A 20,758-nucleotide genomic window follows, 5' to 3' on the forward strand; every position below is an offset into this window, starting at 1 on the left:
GTAGACGAGTCCATAGTAGAACTGTCAATCTCTGGAGGAGATTTAGACTTCTTTGCCTTTTTCTTGCCCTTTCCGAAGCTTTGTTTCTTGCTTCGCTTTCTGCTTTTCCTGTCTTCTTTGCTCGAGTCTGAAGAGCTAGAAGAACTGTCAGAAGAAGACGAAGAAGAACTGGGTACTCCTTCAAATCGAACACGCTTCTTCTGTTTCTTTGCCTTATCAAAAGTCGACCGACGCTTCTTCTGTTTCTTTGCCTTGTCAGTGCCTTTCTTCTGCTTTTTTTGCCGTGCTTTTTGCCTTTCTTTTTGCACGTCGAAAAGCTGAGCAATCCATGCATCAACCACGTTCTCCAGTTCCTTCTCCGTATATTTTCTTGGAGGCAGAAGGTTTCTTGAGAGCGGGTTTCGGGAGTGGTGTTGTGGTTCTCTGCCACTCCATCTGTACCTCTTCCAAAGAGATCTGGTTCATATATTTTGCCATCTTCGGGTCCTTGGCAAAATTGAGCATCATCTTTGTTGCATCGCCTATCAATTGACGACGCTCCATCTCTTGCTGCTCCGCCTGAGTAGGCCTAGGCGGGCCATACTCTCTGTCTGAATCTTCGTTGTGATCCCAACCCGCATCTCCAGATGCAGAGGGAGTCGACTGATCATTGCCTGAAGCCATAGGTGCCGCAGGAAAAAAAAATCGGGGATCGGATTTCCCGTAGAAGAGAAATCGGTCGTGCTCTGATACCACTGCAACAGACTTGGACACTCCAAGTCAAGAATCAACCGCGACGACAGCACCAAATAACCACTTCAAAACAATTCACAGATCACAATAGATTTGCACTGGCGCGGCGGAGTTCCGTGCCTAGAGATATTGGCCCCAAAGACTGGCGCCCCTTTCGGTATTTCTTTTTGTATTAATCAATCATCAAAGTACAAGAGAGCGGCTAGGGTTTCACTCTCAGACTCTGCGTCCAGATGCTCTGAGAAGTGAGGCCCTCACCACTAATTTAAAGGTTACAAGGGATGCCCAAAAGCAGAGCCCCAACAGCTTGAAAGCAAAAGCAGATTCTCTCTCTCTCTCAATGAGAGTCAACAAAAAGCAAGTTCTCTTTTTCTCTTTCTTTCTCCCAAATCAAAGCGAAAAGCTGAGATTTGCGTCGCTCAAAATTTCCCAAAAAAAATAAAAATAAATAAATAAATAAATAATCTGCCTCCGCGATTTCCGGAAATTAGGGTTTCTGCTGTCCGCCACGTCATCACTTTGTGACACCGCTCTCTAGGGCACCCTCCACAAGAATGCCCCCTTCGGGTTTACTGCCACTTCTGTGAAAAATCTGGACATGAGGTTAAGGATTGTTACTACCTCAAGGGATTGTGACAAATACAGCAAAGTCTTGGTCCTTCTCTTCAGCAAGGGCCAGCACCTGCATCCAACATGGTTTCTCCCTGTGGCCATCCACACCATATGCCACCTTTGCTGACAACCCCTCCTATGCAAGGTATGCGGGGCACGTTTCCCTCTCAGAGCTTTTATCATACCCATGCCCCCTCACCACCTCACAGCTTCTATGCCTCCACCTCCAACTCCATGGAGCAAGGACCACCTCGTCCTTCGACTCGTCCAGTGAATCGGCCCATTTTGTGCTACAGATGAGGGGAATATGGTCATTACCAAAGCAAATGCCCTCTGCCCGAAGTGTCCCCTCCCTACCGTCATTGCCCTGATATGAAGGATCACTACAGTAAGGATTGCCCTAAAATTCGTGCATCTACGGCTTCGAACCCAAGTCAATGCCAGACTGAGTTTGCCCTTCCCAAGCTCAATTTGGTAGCAGTTAGCACTGTTTCTCAGCCGCCCCCTTCTACCCACGTGGTTACCCCTCAAAATAAGCCGCCGCAGTTGGCAAAGGAGCCATCGGGTGTCTTCACCCGGGCCCAGAGAACCGCTCTCGGTCTTAGCATTCCATCAAGTTCAACTCCCCCACACATTCTCACACCAATGGATACCCTGCCTACAGCCGTTAACAAGCCATCCCCCAGTGCCATGAAAGAATCCAAATCTTTGCTCTCCGATATTGATGAAGCTTTCTTGGAAGCAGTTTCCGATCTGCAGAAGATCAAGATACCAGAACAACAGGTAGAAAAAGAGAAGTTTACAGCAGAGACAGTCTTGAAGAACACTTTCCAACAAGTGTCCCTTTATGACATGTTGCAGCTAGATGCAAATTTTAGAGGTGACACCCTTGCTGTTATTCAGTCACTTTATCCTAGAGCAGGTCCTAGTGGCGGGCACCTCCCAGTGCGACCATCAGAGTCCTATATGATATCTAATCTCGCTGCTCCACTCACTGATTATAGAAGCCCTCGCCTGACAGTGTCCGTTTTAGGTCGGCAATTCTCAGGAGTGATAGTGGATGGTGGATCTGGCATCAACCTGATGCCCGAGTTCACTATGTTAGCTCTAGGTCTAAAGCCTACTCACCTTGCTCCCTTCACAGTTACATTGGCCGACCAACGGACAGTCTACCCAGTGGGCATAGTGGACAATGTGCCTCTGCAAGTACAAGACTTTACTTTTAACTTGGATTTTGTTGTGGTTCGTCTTCCCCAGGTTGAGGGCGGATTTCCTTTGCTCATTGGAAGACCATGGCTGCGACACACTAAAGCACGTCATGATTGGGGAAACGACGCAATGTGGATACATACTTCTGGCTCCTCGATGCAACCCATTCTCTTAGCAGGTGGTATGGATCCCGTGGTGCAGCAAGTTTCTTTGTCAATGGAAACCAAACCTGAACAAGAACAGCCTTCTACACCTAAAGGGTCAGATGAAGATCTGCTCGAGTGGTTGGAGGCTACCAAATCTATGCCTTGTTATGGAGTCTCTATTCACTCTTGGCCTGAAGATACACCCTCTTCAAATGTTTCCACAGTCACTAAACCTAATGTGCCAACTCAAGAGTTGAAGGTCATAGAAGATACCCCTGATGCGCCCTCGGTGAAAGCCCTCTTGATGGAAGCCGTTGAATTTGGAAAGCCTATGAAAACGTATATAAGCGGGAAGAAATCTCCCCTACAGGAGTTCACTACACCTCAAACATCAACCCCTGTGGTGTCTGCTTCTCTGACCAGAACAAAGCTCTCCTCTGTGTCTAGCAAACTCCCTTCTCAGAGCCCGTCCTGCAAGATGAATTCCAAGATCATGATAGCTGTCTTGCTCATGATAGTTGTTTGCTCCTTACTTGTACCTATCTACCCTTACCCCCTCGACCTTACCCACAATCAGAATGCCCACATCCTTAGGGTTCACAGCTGTGGCAAAGAGATCATCAAGAGCGCTGAACATTGTTGTTCCCATCATCTACATGAGAGTCACCAAAACAATATAGAGCAGGCACTAGAGTTCTCCCCAATGTTGTCCGCTGCTGCTGTAGGCTCCTGGCGGCAGGCCCTCCTCCATTGGTGCCGACTTCTACAAAATCCTCCTTTGGTGCCGGTTCCTGCATTCTGTTGTTCAACAGATGAAATTGTCGCTTTCCACAGGGACAAGCATGAGGATCGCATGTGCGGTAGGGCGGTGTCGCCTTGGCATATCCTTTCTCATATTGACTTTGGGTTGCAATCAGTAACGGTAAGTGAGGGTGAAGCTCAGTATAACTCACAGGCCGCTTCTAAAGCTGCAGATTGTAGCAAGAAGCTTAAAGCTTAAACAGTAAATGCAGGCTGGTGGAGGAGAGCAGCTCCATCATCCCCCGCCACTCCTCGTCCCCCTTGTCTATCCCTCTCCATTGCCCAGCTCTCGCCCTATTCACCCCACCCCCTCCCTGCCCTCGCCCCCTTCCCTCCCCCTCAGACCCCTTGTCTATCCCTGTCGCCCTCGCCCCCTCACTTGCCCTAGTCCCTCCCCTCGCCCCCTACCCACCCCCTCACTTCCCCTCGCCCCTACCCACCCCCTCTCGCCCCTACCCTCCCCCTCACTTCCCCTCGCCCCTACCCACCCCCTTCCCCCTCGCCCCTTCACTTAAACCCTCGCCCCTACCCAACCCAGCCCCCTCGCCCCAACCCAACCCCCTTCACCCTCGCCCCTACCCACCCCTACCCTCCCTCAGCCCCCCCTTGCCCCCTCGCCCCTATCCACCCCCTCCCTTCCACTCGCCCCTAACCAGAACCTTATCTATGCCTCCCCACCCCTCTCAGCCTAAGCATGTTTCCCCCCCCCCCCCCCACCTCCGCATCATAGCTGACTCTCAACTTTCACTTGGTTGCCATCCTGTAGCAAGTTTTTCCTCACACCACCCTGCATGATAAGATGGCTCGATGGTTGCCATCCTATTGCTGTGAAGGCCTTTCTGTTCTACCCTCATGATGGAGCTTAACCCTATTTGCGGTGTTACTCGGGCTTATGGTCATCCCTCCTTTCAAGAAGAGTGTTGTTGCAAAAGTGTGGCAAGGTTCATCTGCAACTGCAAGCATGGACCAAGTCATTTTCCTATCACTATGGTTAGGGCAGATAAAGATGCGTTGGAATCAAACTGAGCTTATCTCTTTGCTGTAGAGCATCATTTTTTGCCAATCGGGATTCTTGGATTATGCAATCATACTGAGTCCCGCCTATTCAAAGCTTAAAACGTTTGCAAACAGTGCAGTGTGTTTAAACTCCACTTTTGGGCCTAGAACCTGCTTCAAGAAAGATGTACAGATGTAGTACCTAATTGTTTTCTTTCACAGTTTTTTCAGTATTCCTCTCATCGGCACGGTGAGCGGTCTTGTGGCGGGCAACCTGTAGCAAGCTACAGTGTCACTTTCACAGGATACACAGTTAGTACAGTTTGTCTAGGATGGTTCACATTGGACGGACTCTCTAGGCTGGGCAGTGACACATGGCAGCAGAGATACGGACTGGTATAGTGGACATTGTGGCCAGGTCACCACATGGCTGACATTTATGAGCCGTTGGTGGCTCTTTATGGTGGTACATATGAGTAGTAGCGGTTGGTCATCGGGGTTATCTTCTTCACCTTTGGTCCAACATCGTCCTCTAGAGAGTGAGTCTATACACAGAGCAAGTCTTCACCATCCCTGCACATCAGAGCCTCAACACCCCCATTGTACCTGTGAGTCTTGGGCTGGAGCTGAGTGTGATGCCACGCCAAAGTCTTTATCAGTCTTTGAGATAGTCGAGTCATATGTTTTGGTCTGCTGTTGTGTCTTTGTGAGCTTTGTTGACGTCTATTGTTTCCTTTTTGTTCAGTATATTTGAGTGAGATTGTCCCGCACATTGCACTGAGGACCACCCACTGTAGAGAGCACGACACATTATCCGCGCTACAAAATCCGCATCCGAGCGTCCTCTACATAGGCGTGACTGCAATGAGTGCTTGGCCCAAGCCCAAGCAGAGGGAGCCGTATGTAAAGCAACCTCCTCTGTCTAGGAGTCCTCATGAATGTATACATAGCATGGCAAGCACTATGTATCGACAAAGAAGTAAACCACAATGTGTCTACATCTTGCTGAGTCTGGAGGTGTCACTGCCAACTTGGCCAATGGCCACAAAGTTTGGAGCAAATCTGTAACTCCTAGTTCTCCCATGTGGTGAGAGAACTCTAGTACCTGTGTGTGCAACCATTCCAACACTGAGTCGAGAGTCCACTCTGTCTGGTCTCTGCCGCAGAGGGGAGAGGAGAAGCCAACTACTGAGTCCAAGGCCTCTGTCCCCCTAGCGGCAAGGAACAGAACATGGATCCTGAAGCAGGCTGCCTCATGGTCTGCTGAGGGGTCGCCGAGAAAACGAGTAAAGCCGTAGTCGAAGAAGTCCCATCGGTGCCGGATGTCAATCCTCGTCAGACCACAAGGGATAGCTGCAAGGGAAGATATCTGTACCTGCAAACATCTTTACTCGAAGAAGTCCCATCGGTGCCGGATGTCAATCCTCGTCAGACCACGAGGGATAGCTGCAAGGGAAGATGTCTGAACCTGCAGAGGGGGCCGCAGGAAAGGCTGTCCCTCTCTCGCTAAGCGACTCGTGGCAAAGGCGCTACCAAGAGATCTCCTAGCCGCAGGAGAAGGCCCTACCCCCTAGGTCGAATGTGGAACTGTAGCAGGAGGGGGGGGAGAAGGAGATGGGGGGAGCGGTGGAGAAGAGGGGCGGGAAGGAGCGACAGAGGTAGAAGGGCGGGGGAAAGAGGTGGCGGGAGCAGGAGGTGGGGGGGAGGATGAGGCAGATGGAGGGAACTCTAGGATGGGGGGGGAGGGGCTGTCGAGGGTGAAGCTGGGGAAGGGGCTAGGGCAGGGACCGCATCCTGCTCTAGAGGACCAAAATGGTTCCCCGTGGGAACCCACTGCTCCTGAGTAGGTGCCTGAGGACCACACTGAGTGCCAATCTGACGCTGTGGCCCCTGTCGACATCTACAACAGACCTGCTGCCATTCCTCCTCCACTGGAGCCCCAGGCTCAGAGGGTGGCTCTGCCTGTGTACGTTGTCTCTGGCTGTGTCTGTTGGCCAGCCCTTGCATCTGGGGCTGAGGCTGTGGTGTAGGTCGAGGCCTCCTCCGTGGACAGGCCTTCGCTAGATGGCCCATCTGTCGACAAATAAGCACTAGTTTGGGAGGCCCGAAAACTCCACACTCTGTCTGAACCAACCCCCACTCACCCGAGGCACAAGGATAACCTTCGGGAGCGTGTGAGTATCTCTGACCAAAACGCGAACTGAGGGGAATGCCAGCCGCTTGGCAGCTACTGAGGCTGCCGTCCGAGGTGTCTCCAAGACAGTCCCAATAGCTGAGGCTATCTTGGACAGAAGTGGTAAGTACCCCCTCCGCAAACCCGGAAAGCAGACAGAGATGGGGATGTCTGCCTCCTCTACTAGAACATCCGAAGCAGGGTCGAAACCATATCTCCACTGTCGAAAGTGGGCACGTGCTGCTCGGATGGTCGGTGGACTCATGGCGATGACCTTGGACGCCATCTCGGAGGTCTCAAACTCATCTGGTAGTAACCGCATCCGAGTATTTGTACGTCCAAGATCCTGCCCACCTCTGCGAGAAGGCGGGCCTGGAGAAGGTCACACAGCTCTCCTCTGCTAGGTCGAGTGCCGAGAATCTTGCAGATAACAGAAGTTCCCTGCAATCGCTCTACCTCTGCGGCTAGGCTCGCTTGCTCTATCAGCGAAAGAGCAAGTCGAATGGTGGGCTCAGTGGGGTCGGGCGAGGGGGCTTCAGACGAGTCCCTCTGTGGTGGAGCTGGAGCCTCCATCTGTGTCTACTGCTGTGGCGGAAGAACTGACGGCGGGGAGAAACTGCAAAAAGGTGCGCCTAGCACTGCCCAATGAGGTCAATGCGGCTCAATCCAAAGTGCAGAAAACCTCGGGGAATAAGGAAAGCGGGGGGGGGGGGGTGTATGGGCGGGAGCTGCAGGTAGCGGGTGGGCGAGCAGGGACAGTGGGCGGGCAGCACGAGCAGGGATAGCGGGGGGGGGGGGGGGGGGGGGCAACAAGTGGGCGAGTAGGGACAGCGGGGTGGATAGCAAGCGGGTGAGCAGGGACAGCGGGGGGGGGCAGCGGGGGCGAGAGGCTGCGCAGGGAGGGGAGGGGGCGTGGGGGGGGGGGGGGGGGGGGGGGGGGGGGAGCAGCGATGGCGCAGCAAGGGGGGGTGTCGAACAGCAGCAACGAGCGCGTTCACATTCCACAACCAAGAAGCAAGTGTGTTAGTCACTGATGACCATGATTCAAGTGTTCCTCTGATGGAAGCCGTCGGCCTTGGTGAACCTATAACACATCACCGAAGGGGGAAGAAATCTCCTCTGCATGAGCTCGCCAATTTTCCATTCTTTCTCTAACATCTCCCGGGTCTGACGTCCCGCCCCCTCAAAAGCACTCTGCTATGTCTGATTCTGAAGATTTACCCTTCGAGGAGCTTCCACCAGGATGGTTACAAGAGGAGTATGCAGAGTTTCCAATCGATCAAACACCAGCCCATGATGTCTCGAAGCTCCGAGAGGCAACTCACTTTTCATCTTCCGAAGCACCCTCCCCAGTTACACCTCCTGACCTGGTCAAAGAAGTCAACTTGGGCGAGCGTGACAACCCTCAGCACATCCTCTTAGCAGCTTGGTTGTGGGAGCAAATCCCGCATTACTTGATCAGGTAGTTTCTTTTATACGCTCTTTTAAATATGTTTTTGCTTGGTCCTACAGGGACTTGGAAGGGATCCCACCATAATTGGGTGTCCACACTATCCCTCTGGTTGAAGGGGCTAAGCCTGTCAGAGGCCGAGCTTACAAGCTCAACCCAAAGTATACAGAGGTTGTCAAGTCAGAGCTTGAAAAAATGCAAGAGGCATGGATCATTGTACCTGTGGAGCACTCTAAGTGGTTATCATCCATGGTGATAGCGCCTAAGAAGCAGTCCAATAAAATCCATGTGTGCGTAGATTACCGCACTCTGAACAAGGTAACTATCCCAGATGGTTTTCCCACACCTTTCACTGAGTGAGTGCTAGAAGATGTAGCAGGGCATGTATTGTACAGCTTCATGGATGGGTTCATTGAATACAATCAGTTGGGCATCCATCCAAGTGATCGGATTAAAACGGCTTTCGTGACTCCCTGGGGTATGTTTATCTACACTAGAATGTTGTTTGGGTTGAAAACGCTCCACCCTCCTTCAATCGAGCAGTATATCTCATATTCTGTCCTTTACTTACGAATCATCTTCGCATCTTCATGGACAATTTTTCAACCTTCTCAGGTGCCCAATGTTGAACCCCAGTGGAAAATCTAGAGGAGCACCTCGCTCAGCTCTCTGCTGTCTTCCTTAGGTGCAGAGAGGCACGCCTAAAGCTCAAACAAATGTCATTTTTTGGTCACTGAGGGCACACTTCTGGGCCATGTGGTGTCTACCAAAGGTTTAGCGCCTGACCCAGAGAAGATTGTGGCCATCTTGAAGTTACCACCTCCCATCAACCCGAAAGGTGTTGAGAGCTTTGTAGGCCACACAGGTTATCATCGCAGATTTATACGCATGTATGCACAGGTGGCTCAACCACTGACCCAACTCACCCGTGCTATTGTCCCCTTTCAATGGTCCAATGCAGAGGCTAAAGCATTTGCATACCTCAAAAAACACTTCACTGAAGCACCTATTCTAGTGGCTCTAGATTCGTCTCTCCCTTTTCATGTGCATATTGATGCCAGTCAACTGGCTGTGGGTGCTGTGCTGACTCAGCCTAGTAAGAAGTACAACCTGGATCGCCCTGTTCACTATGCAAGTGGCCTGCTTACCAAAGCAGAGCGCAACTAAAGCACCACACAAAGGCAAGGTTTGGCTATGGTGTATTCTTCACAAAAGTTTCGTCATTACTTGTTAGGGGTTCACTTCACTATCATCGCGGATCATCATGTGCTACGCTATCTTCTGAATAAACCCCAAGTTGCAAGAAGAGTTTAGAGATGACTGCTGATATTCCAGGAATTCGATTTCGAAGTAGTTCTTAGTCCAGGCAAGCCGCACGTCATGGCCGACCATCTCTCTCGCATACATACAAGTGAGCCCGATACTGGGATTGATGATGACTTTCCAGACAGTCATCTCTTTAAGGCCGACACGACCCCATAATGGTATGGAGATGTGTTACATCTGCTCTATACTGGACTATATCCTGAGAATGCTTCTCCCTTGCCAAAAAGAAGACTCTGGCTGAAGTCTAGACCCTTCTCTTTGATTGGCGGACAGCTCTACAAATCTGGGCCAGATGGTGTGTTGCGCTGGTGAGTCTCCCCTCATGAAGTAGAACACATTCTGGAAGATGCACACAGTGGTCCTACAAGTGGCCATTACCCTGGTCACATCACGGCGCAAAAAATCTTACAAACGGGCTTATGGTGGCCCTATCTATTCAGGATGCTATTGCTCATGTCAAGATTTGTAATGTCTGTCAGCGATGTGCGCCCAAGCCTAGCAAGCAATCCAATCGACCTCTGGAGGTATCTATGGCCTAGTTGCCCTTCGAGCGATGGAGCTTGGACTTTGTTGGTCCAATTACTGCACCTGCTCAACTCGGCAATCGTCAGTATCCCTTGGTAGCGACAGATTATGCAACAAAGTGGGCCGAAGTGGTGGCTACCATCGACTGTATAGCCGCCACTGTTGCAAAATTTCTGTATAAAAATATTTTTTGCAGGTTTGAGTGCCCTTTGAAAATCACCAGTGATCGAGGTAGTCATTTCGTCAACGACCTGATCTCCACACTCCTCACGAGCTACAAGATTTTTCATCGCAAATCTTGCGCTTACCATGGACAAGCCGAGAGCACTAACAAAGTGCTAATCGCGCTTCTTAGGAAAGCTTGTCACCTGCATCCAACTTCTTGGGCTCAGGCTATCCTTGGCACAGTTTGGGCTTATCGTACCTCCTTCAAGGCAACCACTAACCACACCCCATTCCAGCTAGCTTTTAGTCTGGAAGCACTTGCACCATATGAGTTCAACTCAGGTTCAGCAAGAGTGGGAAGCGTTCGCGTCACAACGCAGATTGCTTCCGCAAACCTCTCTCGTCTCTCAATGTTAGAAGAAAGCAGGATGTTAGCTTCACAGGCTCTGCAAGCCGAGTAACTCGTCGCAAAGCATGGCATGATCGCCATCTCAGAAAGCCGAAAATAATGCAAGGAACATTGGTGCTACTCTATCAGGCTAAATATCTAAAAAAGGCTAAGAAGCTGGTCCCAGCCTGGCAAGGGCCATTCATGGTACAAGAGATTTTGCCACAGGGGGCTGTCCAATTAGTCACTCTAGCAAGCGTTCCCTTGCCACTAGTAAATGGATCAAGAATTAAGTGCTATCACTCACTTGCCCTGACTCTTTAGAAATCTAGGTATTTTATCCCTCCCACCAACAACCTTATGATTGTCCCGTCCTCAGCTCTCTCCGTCTTTCCCTTTTTCCTCTTCTCAAGTCTTCCTCGTGTCAGTTGCATCTCAGTTGTAATCGGTGTTATCTTTAAAATTCTCCTCGTTTGACTGCGTGCATCAATTTTGCTCTCCTCTCATTGATAGAATTGGGCTTTTGGAGTCCTACTATGATCCAGCGTTACTGCTCTGTTTGTTTCTACTGCCTCTCTCTCCTCATGGATTTGTTGAATGTCCGAGGTTCAGCTCTCATCGGATAGATCTTTGATTTTTCGTACTGTTTCTAACACGTTCAAACCTGCTCTGCTGTACCTCCCTTCCCCTCTCTCTCTTATGGTGAGCTCTCACACACACACATCTAGTTCCTTGCCTTTCTGGTGTGATCTCTTTCGTAACTTCACTCCTGCTGCCATACTCCTTTCATTGCTCTTCCCCTCTCTCTCACACTTACATGCAGGTTTGCTCGAAGCTGGGAATGGTCGCTCTAACTTTTCTGATTGACCAGATCCTAGTTAAAGGAAGCATGCAAATTTTTTATGCTGGCAGCACATTACAACTTCCTTTCTCTCCCTTTCTCCTTTCTCTCTGGTGCACTATGTCCTAACCGCCCCTATCTACCTCTGGGCCTTACTATCTACTCTCGCCCCTCACCACCCCTCCCTCGCCCCTACCCTCTAACCCCCTCGCCCCTACCCCTCTAATTCCCCCCTCGCCCCTACTCACCCATCTCCCCTTGCCCCTACCCTCTAATCCCCTTGTCCCCTCCACTCTCGCCCCTCACCACCCCTCCCTCACCCCTACCCTCTAATCCCCTCGCCCCTACCCTCTGATTCCCCCTCGCTCCTACCCAACTAATCCCCTCGCCCCTACCCTCTAATTTCCCCCTCGCCCCTACCCTCTAATCTCCTCGCCCCTACCCAACCTATCTCCCCCTCGCCCCTCACCACCCCTCCCTCGCCCCTACCCTCTAATTTCCCCTCGCCCCTACCCAACTAATCTCCCTCGCCCCCACCCAAACAATCTTCTTCCACTCGGCTCTTCACAAATTTTTCCCTCGCCCCCCTATCTAATATCTCTCGCCCCCACCCAAACAATCTTCTTCCACTCGGCTCTTCACAAATTTTTCCCTCGCCCCCCTATCTAATATCTCTCGCCCCTATCCTAAGCCCATCGCCCCTACCCTCATCCCCTCTCTGCTATCGCCCCTACCCTAACCAAACCCCCTCGCCCCTCCTGCACTCTATAGCCCACCCTCTGCCTCCCTACAGTAATCGGGTCAATCTATCGCGTCCCTCTTCCCCCTACAAGCGATCCCTATTTTCGGCTCCTTCTACATTCTCCACGGACAGATCTCACGCTTTTCAGGCAGAACCTGTTTCAATTTTCTTACGCTTCGGAAGAAGATCAATTCAAGATGGCTGGTACAAGCAAGAAGGCTCGGAAGAAAGCTGTCTCAACAAAGACCCACTGAACCTTCTCGAAGTTCTACAGAAGAAGAAGATGTAGAAACCTCCAGCCATGGCCTCACTCATCTATCCTCCACAGATCACAGTGATGAGAGCTACAAAGCTTCTGACTCCGGCTCTGCCTCTAACTCTAAGTCTGACTCTTCTAGGCAACAGGAAGATGCTGTGAAGGACAAGAAGAAAAAGACCATCACACAGGTGCTGAGCCATCAAATTCCTCGACCTCCTTCCTCCAAAACTCAAACCAAATTCACTTTGAACTTCCATCTGCAGCAGCCTCATCCGTCTCTTCAAGAAGTTATTCATAACTTATTCATAACTTTCGAAAGATGCGACCATTGAAGCATGCAAAGAGCTACTTAGTACTAGTCATGCTGACTATGCAAGAAATAAAAAGCATTGGGTCATTTTCAAGTACTACTTTCTGGTCAGAGCTGCTAAAGTAAGCAAGGGCAAATGTGACGTGCCTACTATGTTCTCGCACTGCGATGGCCTATACTGCCTCATCAACACCATCCCATGTGGTTTTCATCAAATTCTATTTACCTCTTTACAGTCGCGGGCAAAAAGATTCAGAGCTCAGGTGCAATCTGTGCAATCCAGCTTTTAATGCTTTGCAGCTCCCTTATTGGCCTGGGTCATTAACATACATGTTAGCCCCATGGATGTGGATGTGGATCAGAATATGAGACGTAAAAGCTCTAAGGCAAAAGAGAAAGCTATTGAACAGACAATGGATCTACCTGGGAAACCGAAGAAAAAGAGGGCAAAAGTAGTGAATAACTCAGTAGAATCTTTAATATCACTGTCAGTTTCGGAAAGCCAGCAGCTTCGAGTGAAGCAACCTGTTCGACGTTCCTCGCATACTCCCGCTACTGGTTCGATGGTAAGTTCAAGCGCTACAGATCACACTATGCATGTCACAATTGTGGCTTCTACAATGTGTGTTTCTCTCTCTATTGCTGCTATTTTTACTCCTACCACAGTGACTAGCTCCCAAGCCCCAGTTGGAGTTGCTTCTTCTCCTATGCCTAGTCTTGCTGCAACCACTCCAACCGTCTCTACTCCACCAGAGAGGCATGCGCTCAGTCCACCACGAGCAGTGCCACTTGCCACCATAGTGTCACCAACAATACCACTAGCCAACCCTCTCCCACCTGACACCGTTACAGGATCTTCCACAATGCCGGACTCTACATCACTTTTTCGCCTATCTGAGGAGATACTGCAGGAGTCCAGGCAAGCCATTGCCACCATTGAGCTTGGAGCAGTGCGGTTGGCAGCTGCACACCAACGTCATGCAACTACTTACGTAGCTATGGTGGGATCTCTGCGAGTCGCTGAGAGCGCCATCGCCGATCAGGATGCTACTATTTTCGCACTCCAACAGGCCTTGAAGTTAAAGTCTCAAATGATTAATGACCTTCAAGCTCAGGTACAAGGATTTAGAGAATTGCTCTTACATGAATATAGGGCAACCCAACCTACGATGATGAATATGGGGTATGGAGGGACTGGAGCAAGTACACCTGTACAAATGCAGCAACGGGTCCTTCTCAGCAATTTATGGGACTCTACCCACGGACTCTAGTTCAGTACTACAATCAACAGTATCCTTAGGGATTTCAATCGTCACCATTGCCTCAGACGCAGAACGTTCCTTGCTGCGACAGTATTGCTGGAGCACACCGCCATGGCTATGTTACTCGACGTCCTCAGTACACACAGAACAGGTGCTACCCTCTGCATAGCAGCAGGTGGCTGGCCCCTTCCCAGGCGGCCCAGTTGCGGACAGGAGAGCCCACATACAACAGGGCCCCACCATTGATTTGATGGCTCCACCTTCAGAGATTGATGCTTCGGGTGGTGTGGCCACTAATCTTTCTCTTGGGTAACTGCAAGGCAGTTTTTTTTCACAATGACAGTGCAGTGCAATAGAGGTTTCTTTTGCGGTCGATTAGCAGTTTCAGTTAGTTGTTTCTCTCACCGAGACGGTGAGCGGTCTTGTGGCAGGCAACCTGTAGCAGGCTACAGTGTCACTTTCACAGGACATACAGTTAGTACAGTTGGCCTGGTCTAGTTCACACTGGATGGACTCTCTGGGCTGGGCAGTGACACGTGGCACGGATACGGACGGTGGTCTAGTGGACATCGTGGCCAAGTCACCACCACTCAGTTTGGAGATAGACTTAGATGGCTGACATTTATGAGCCATTGGTGGCTCTTTATGGTTGTACATATGAGTAGTAGCTATTGGGTCATCGCATGATCTTCTTCATATATGGTCCAGCGTCGTCGTCTAGAGTAGTGAGTCTATACACACAGCATGTCTGCATCATCCCTGCACATCTAAGCCTCGACTCCCCGATTGTACCTGTGTGAGTTCTGGGCTGGAGCTGAGAGTGCTGCCACGCCAGAGTCTGTATCGGTTCTTTGAGATAGTCGAGTCCTTATGTTCTGGTCTACTGTCGTGTCTTGTGTTGATCAGCTGTTATCTATTATTTTCTTTGTTTTCATTTTGTTTTGAGTGAGATGTCACGCACATTGCACTGAGGAGCACCCACTGTAGAGAGCACGACACACTATCCACGCTACAGAGAGATATTGTTTCGAGGCTAGCATACTCACCTTCCTTATAAGGGAAAGGTGTTTCTTTGGCGGGCTATGGTGGGAGGGCTTGTATTGGGAGCGAGCTTGCACCATTTTCGTCTTTCCATTGGCATGTGTCTCTTTTGCACCACTTTCAAAGGACATCGCTCATTACTTGCCCTCTTGCCAAGAAAATGTTTCATCTCTCTGGTTTAATGTTGCTGGTGAATCTTTTTCTCCTTGTGACTGGTTTTTTGGAAAACGCTCTCATGCATGTTATCCTCAGCATCTTCAGTTGCTTTTTGATATGCTTCATTACTGGGGTTTTGGCATAATTGGACCACACACAATGCCTTCTTTTTTTATGGTGCAAGTGGTGCTCAACAGCACGTATTCAGGTTCAGAGGTATTTTGCTTGGGAATGTTTCTTCGTGCACCACTGCTGGGGTCATTTCTATGGCAAATGCACAGATCTGAAAGATGGCATCTTGGCAGCGACATTCATTGCTTGATCGTCTAGCATGACTGCTCTGCCATCTTGGTTATGGGCTTTTCATGTTCATGTCGAGATATTGGACTTGTAGACTTTGTAGATAGTTGTTTGATGGGTCGTTTGACCTTGTTTAGGTAATCAGTATGATACACTTTACGACAAAAAAGAGAGAGAGAGAAGACACCTACCAAATGGCTACTGTACAATAAGTTGGCTCTGAGAAGGGGGTATTTCGAGTTGAATAGGCCCAAAAAAAAACTGCAAAAATTATAGATAGTATTAGAAAGCACAACTGGTGAATGTAATAATGAAGCCAAAAAACAAAACATAGCTTCTACTCACTTAAGATCCCAGTCACGTCTGATATCCCAGTAGAAGGAAAAGCAAGTGTTTATCAGCCCAGAGAAGAGCCACAGTGGCCTGTAGACTCCATCCCAAATCTCAACTGCGACATGGTACTTCAAAGCTGACACTAGTATCACTGGAAATGAGGTAGCATACTTCAGAGCTGTCATGGAAAAATCCAGTCAATGCACTGCACAATTTGCTAACCAAAAAGCTCAACTCGAGCAGAGCTGAGATTAATTCATCAAAGTAAGTGATCACAGTGTATATCTGAGTTTATACAACAAGTGCATTTCAGTATTTATTGTAAGCTGAGCCCCTCTTCTCAAAAAATACTCTTTCACAACCTAAAGGAACACAATCTAACCCAAATAAAAACCAGCCCTCCTCTTCATTCTACTCTGTACAAGGCTGTACTACAAAGAAACAGACATTGCCTTTTCATCTCCATCTGAATTACAGAGGGACAAAAAAAAATGTATGAAAGCATGCTCAAGTGTTAAGCTAAGACTGACCATGAAATAAAAATTAAAAGGTCGTTCTTCCCTGCATGGACACATAAAAGTTCAGCTGTAAATCCTTCACCATGTTGCGCTCACCGCTCTCCAATATGTAATTATGGGTCATGCCTCACAGGATGTCGTGATTTGTAGCTAGTTAGGGTTGCACATGTAAGTGTAATATTAGATTGCAAGCTGTACTAATTCAGAGTCAACAACTCATGGACCATTGCCTCCTACCCTTCTTCCCTAGTACTGGTAGAAGATGGCCGTGTGCATTTAAAGAATTTGACGCAACTGTCATGTGAGTAACATGACCACAAATTGCGAGACCTAATATATGGACTGGTATCAATATTATGTGTCAGCCTCAGCTACAAGATTTTGCTTGCATTGTTACCTGAAAGAGAGTCTTTCAGACATTTCTGTTTTAGAGGCTAGATGTGGGTGCCAGCTTCACATATAAAAGGTCATGAAAAACTTGGGTCCACATGTCCCATGTCCTCTCTAAAAGCAGTGGTCAAACCTGTCAAATCAATTAGCCATTACCCACAGCCAGACTTGTACTTCCACATGATTTCCCCATGTCGCACAAAAACCAGCAAAATACTTAAAAATTGACTGAATACTAAGTCTTAACACGTATACCATATTTTGTGGTGTCGTAGACTACTGTTTATAACATAATGTTGGGCTTTAACTCAATGATCCTCTTGGTTTTCAAGGGTCAGAGATACACTCAGTTCTGTCTAGCAATGTTAGGAACAGTATCAAGGAAGAAAAGAGGGTTCAGTTCCTGGATCCAAGGAGTAGGACCGAGGTCTCTTTGACAATCAGCTGCATTCACATTTCCATCACTTAATTATTAGCCTTACTTCCACCCTTTATCCCCTGAAAGCTCATACAAATTCAATAATCGTGTTACCAGCTGATGCTGGCTTCCCGACATATATAGGTTCGCTCTTATTAACCACAAAAATTGCAAATTGGCTTGGTAATGACATAGAAGGGCCCGATCGAAATTTTAGCTGGATATTCTGAGAAGAACAAGCTGTCTGAGTGCATTATTATGAAAATACTATAATCACGACTATTACCATTGAAGATGCATGTCCTGTCTTTTGTATCGCTATACTGTCGTAGGCATTGGAGGAAGCGGCACAAGTAGGGAAGAGCTAGTACACAAGGAATCCAGATTGAATGACTCCCACAGGTGGAATCAGGTTCAAACCATGATAAAGTTGCAACCTGTGAGGCCATAGCATTCAAAGAAATTAGTCCACTCTCTATAAAGCAATTCCTTTGTTTCCTTTGGAAATGGCATTCTTACCTGACCGTGAAACATTCTGCAGGTTGCACGCTCCAGATCTGAAAGAACCTGTAAAAGAAACAAATGGAGCAAGTTTGGACCTCAAGACCTTGATCTACCATCGCCATTTCTTTGAAATAGAATCTGGTGTCCTCTTGAAAGTTTATTCTACTGTAGTGGTAAATGTCATATTTAATGAAGGGCTCATCTCTTGCAAGAGTTTCAGGACATGAAGTAGTCAAGTTATGACTGATGGTTGGAAACTATTTTTACTAGTTACCCAAAACTACCACAATGAAACAAGAACCTGCTACTTGACTTTTAAAGGAGATGGGTGAGTGCTTTAAAAAGGAGTCGACTGCTATGACTAACAAGCTTATCAATAACGTATTCCATCACAGGGTCATCAGAAGGGCTAAAACAACTGCATAAAACAGGCACCAAAGTGACGAAAGAAAAAAATTCAAAATAAATAAGGTATGCACTATTTATATATTCATCTAACTTATATACACCCAAAAGAGCAACACCACCAACTGTAAAACAAATTAAACAAATGACAGCAAAAGATCACTAGAAAAAATTCATTACTTTTAACAAAAAAATTCAACTTTAATGTCATCCACACTAAGGATAGTACAAAGACATCATTTCTAAACTTGAATATGACACAAAAGCACAGAAATAAGACAAAAGTGCAATCTCTTAAATGCTAGAGTAAGCAGTAAAACGAAATAAATATCTTCAGAAGTAAATGTTAAAGTAAGCAGTAAAACGAAATAAATATCTTCAGAATAAGGCCCCCCCCCCCCCCCCCCCCCCCCCCCCCTTGCCCGCTGTGGTTTTTTCTTCGCCCAGTGAGCTTCTTGCAATTTGGCCCTCCAACACTGCGTCAGTCATTGGGGCAGTGTTTTGTGCGCCTTATTGCAGCATCTTCCCGTCGCCTTCTTCTCACGCCACAGCAGTAGACACAAATGGACGCTCCAGCTTCGCCACACAGGGACTCGTCAGAAGCCCCCTCGCCTGACCCCGCTAAGCCCACCATTCGACTTGCTCTCTCGCCGACAGAGCAAGCGAGCCTTGCCGCAGAGGTAGAGCGATTGCAGGCGACTTCGGTCATCTGCAAGATTCTCGGCACCCGACCTAGCAATGGAGAGCTGCGAGACCTTCTCCAGGCCTGCTTTCTCGCAGAGGTGGGCAAGATCTTGGATGTCCAGATTCTCGGACGGGGTTACTATCAAATCGAGTTTGAGACCTCCGAGATGGCGTCCAAGGTCATAGCTATGAGTCCACTGGCCATCCGAGCCTCATGAGCCCACTTTCGACAGTGGCGACGTGGTTTTGACCCGGCTTCGGATTTTCGAGTAGAGGAGGCAGACATCCCCATCTCAGTCTGCTTTCCGGGTTTACGGAGGAAGTACTTACCACTTCTTTCTAGGATTGGCTCCACCATTGGGACTGTCCTAGAGACACCTCGTTGTCGGGGGTTATATGTTCGCTACGTGAGTCTGGCAGGCGCCGGGCCTCTCGCTGTGAGAGGTGTGAAAGAGAGAGAACAAGAACAACCGGTGAAAAAGGCTCTGTCAATCACTGTATTCATCGATTAATTGATTAATGCTCTAAGTACAAGTTAATCTTTAACCAAGGCGTACTGTTAACACCATCATCACTTGCATCATCTGCTAACTAGGAGTTTAAGCTCCCGCTTTACAGAATTGACCAAGCCGTTAACGACACAGGACTTAACAGAATGCTAAATCAATTTCTAGCTGATGACGGTTATGGAAATTTTTCTCTGTCGCTTTATCTGCTTCTTCTCCTTTCAAGATATTGCAAACCTCATGTACGTTCACTCTGTCATTCATTATGCTTCAATTATTACGGACTATGCTGCAACTCCTTGCTTTGTGCGCTTTGCCATGTCTTAATTGCCGCTAACAAACTTCAACTTTCTTCTCTAATCAACTTGATTTTGATTGCCATCAGGTTCTGTATGCCCTTGGTAATTTCTCCTTTCACGTTCAACCTTCTTCTTGCCCTTCTTTCCTTTTCTGAGCTCTCCCACTCGAGCGCCTTCAACTTGCATACAAAGTCAAGGTCGAGAAGAAGGGATCTTGCATCCTTGCTTGGTCTCCGAAAACAAGAGAGAAACATCCCCTTGCTTTCATGCTTTCCCTCTTCCAAGATCTTCTTCTTGAGTGTCCTTACTACTTATAGCCGAGAGAGGGAGAGAGAGCTTGAGCTTCACCTTATGTTGCTAGCAAGAACGAGAGGACGAGAGAGAGAGAGAGCTTGAGAGAGCTCTCCTTGAGTCTCTTCCCCTTCTGCCGTCTTCTTCGCCTTCCTGAACCCTCCTCTCCACTTTCCTTCTCCCAGGTCCTCTTCCTTCTTCTTTTCTTTGTTACCCTACTCCTTGCCGACCAAGGTCTTCCTCCCTTCCCTTCCTAACCAAAGACGAGAGAAAGAAAGCTTCCCTCTTTCGATGCCTTTCTTCCTTCCTCCCGGATCCTCTTCGTTGATAGCCTCCTCTTTCTTGCCGAGCATGAGAGCGAGAAAGAGAGCACGCTATGCTCCGAGGATGAGAGTGAGGGAGAGGGAGCTTTGCCTCTCCGAGTCCTCTTCCTCCCTTGCCCTTCGTTCCTGCTCCTCCTTACTTGCCTTGCTCTCATTCCTGCTTTTCCCACGTTACCGTATTATTCTTCTCCCTAAGCAACTCGTTTTTTCCTTTTCTTATATTGATGAGCCCGCTATATCTTTTTTATGCAGCGACGGCGCCATCGTTGCATAAACCGCCGCTAGTGACGTGGCATGCCGTCCTCGACCCCCGCAAAAAATGGCGTAGCTGGTATCGGAAAGGGTCGCCTCGACGTGCTAGTAAGATTTCGCTTCATGCTCGCCGGCTTTTGCGTGCTCTACGAGCCGCTGCAATTGCTCCTCACCCCCTGCGCAACCCGTGCTCGTCGTCTCCTTCACGCCATGACTTTTGTTTTCTTTTTTAGTTCACACCCCATTAAAAAAAATAGGGTTGCCCCATTTTAATTTACCAAGTGGGCGGCCGATCATGGTTTATGTTGGGCGGCCATAGCTCTCATTTGCCTTGGGTGGGCGGCCCTTAAAGGGCACCCCATTTAGCATACCTATGAACTGGGTGGCCCTTGATTACGACT

At 48.6% G+C, this 20,758-nt stretch overlaps 1 protein-coding gene across 18 annotated transcripts in view; it reads right to left on the minus strand.

The window, feature by feature from the left end:
- Positions 1–20,758, minus strand: part of LOC147456139 (uncharacterized) — a 187,461-nt gene that overhangs the window by 26,445 nt on the left and 140,258 nt on the right. For all 18 annotated transcript variants that reach the window (XM_086514707.1, XM_086514701.1, XM_086514699.1 and 15 more), the window contains 4 exons: positions 17,613–17,660; positions 17,380–17,530; positions 15,780–15,945; positions 15,626–15,695 (listed from right to left, as the gene is read on the minus strand). In XM_086514707.1, the coding sequence (XP_086370833.1) occupies positions 15,626–15,695; positions 15,780–15,945; positions 17,380–17,530; positions 17,613–17,660 (435 nt within the window). The remainder of the gene's footprint in view (positions 1–15,625; positions 15,696–15,779; positions 15,946–17,379; positions 17,531–17,612; positions 17,661–20,758) is intronic.

This window comes from Adiantum capillus-veneris, chromosome 6 (assembly GCF_014529385.1).
Source record: "Adiantum capillus-veneris isolate H3 chromosome 6, ASM1452938v2, whole genome shotgun sequence".
Taxonomy (NCBI): Eukaryota; Viridiplantae; Streptophyta; class Polypodiopsida; order Polypodiales; family Pteridaceae; genus Adiantum; species Adiantum capillus-veneris.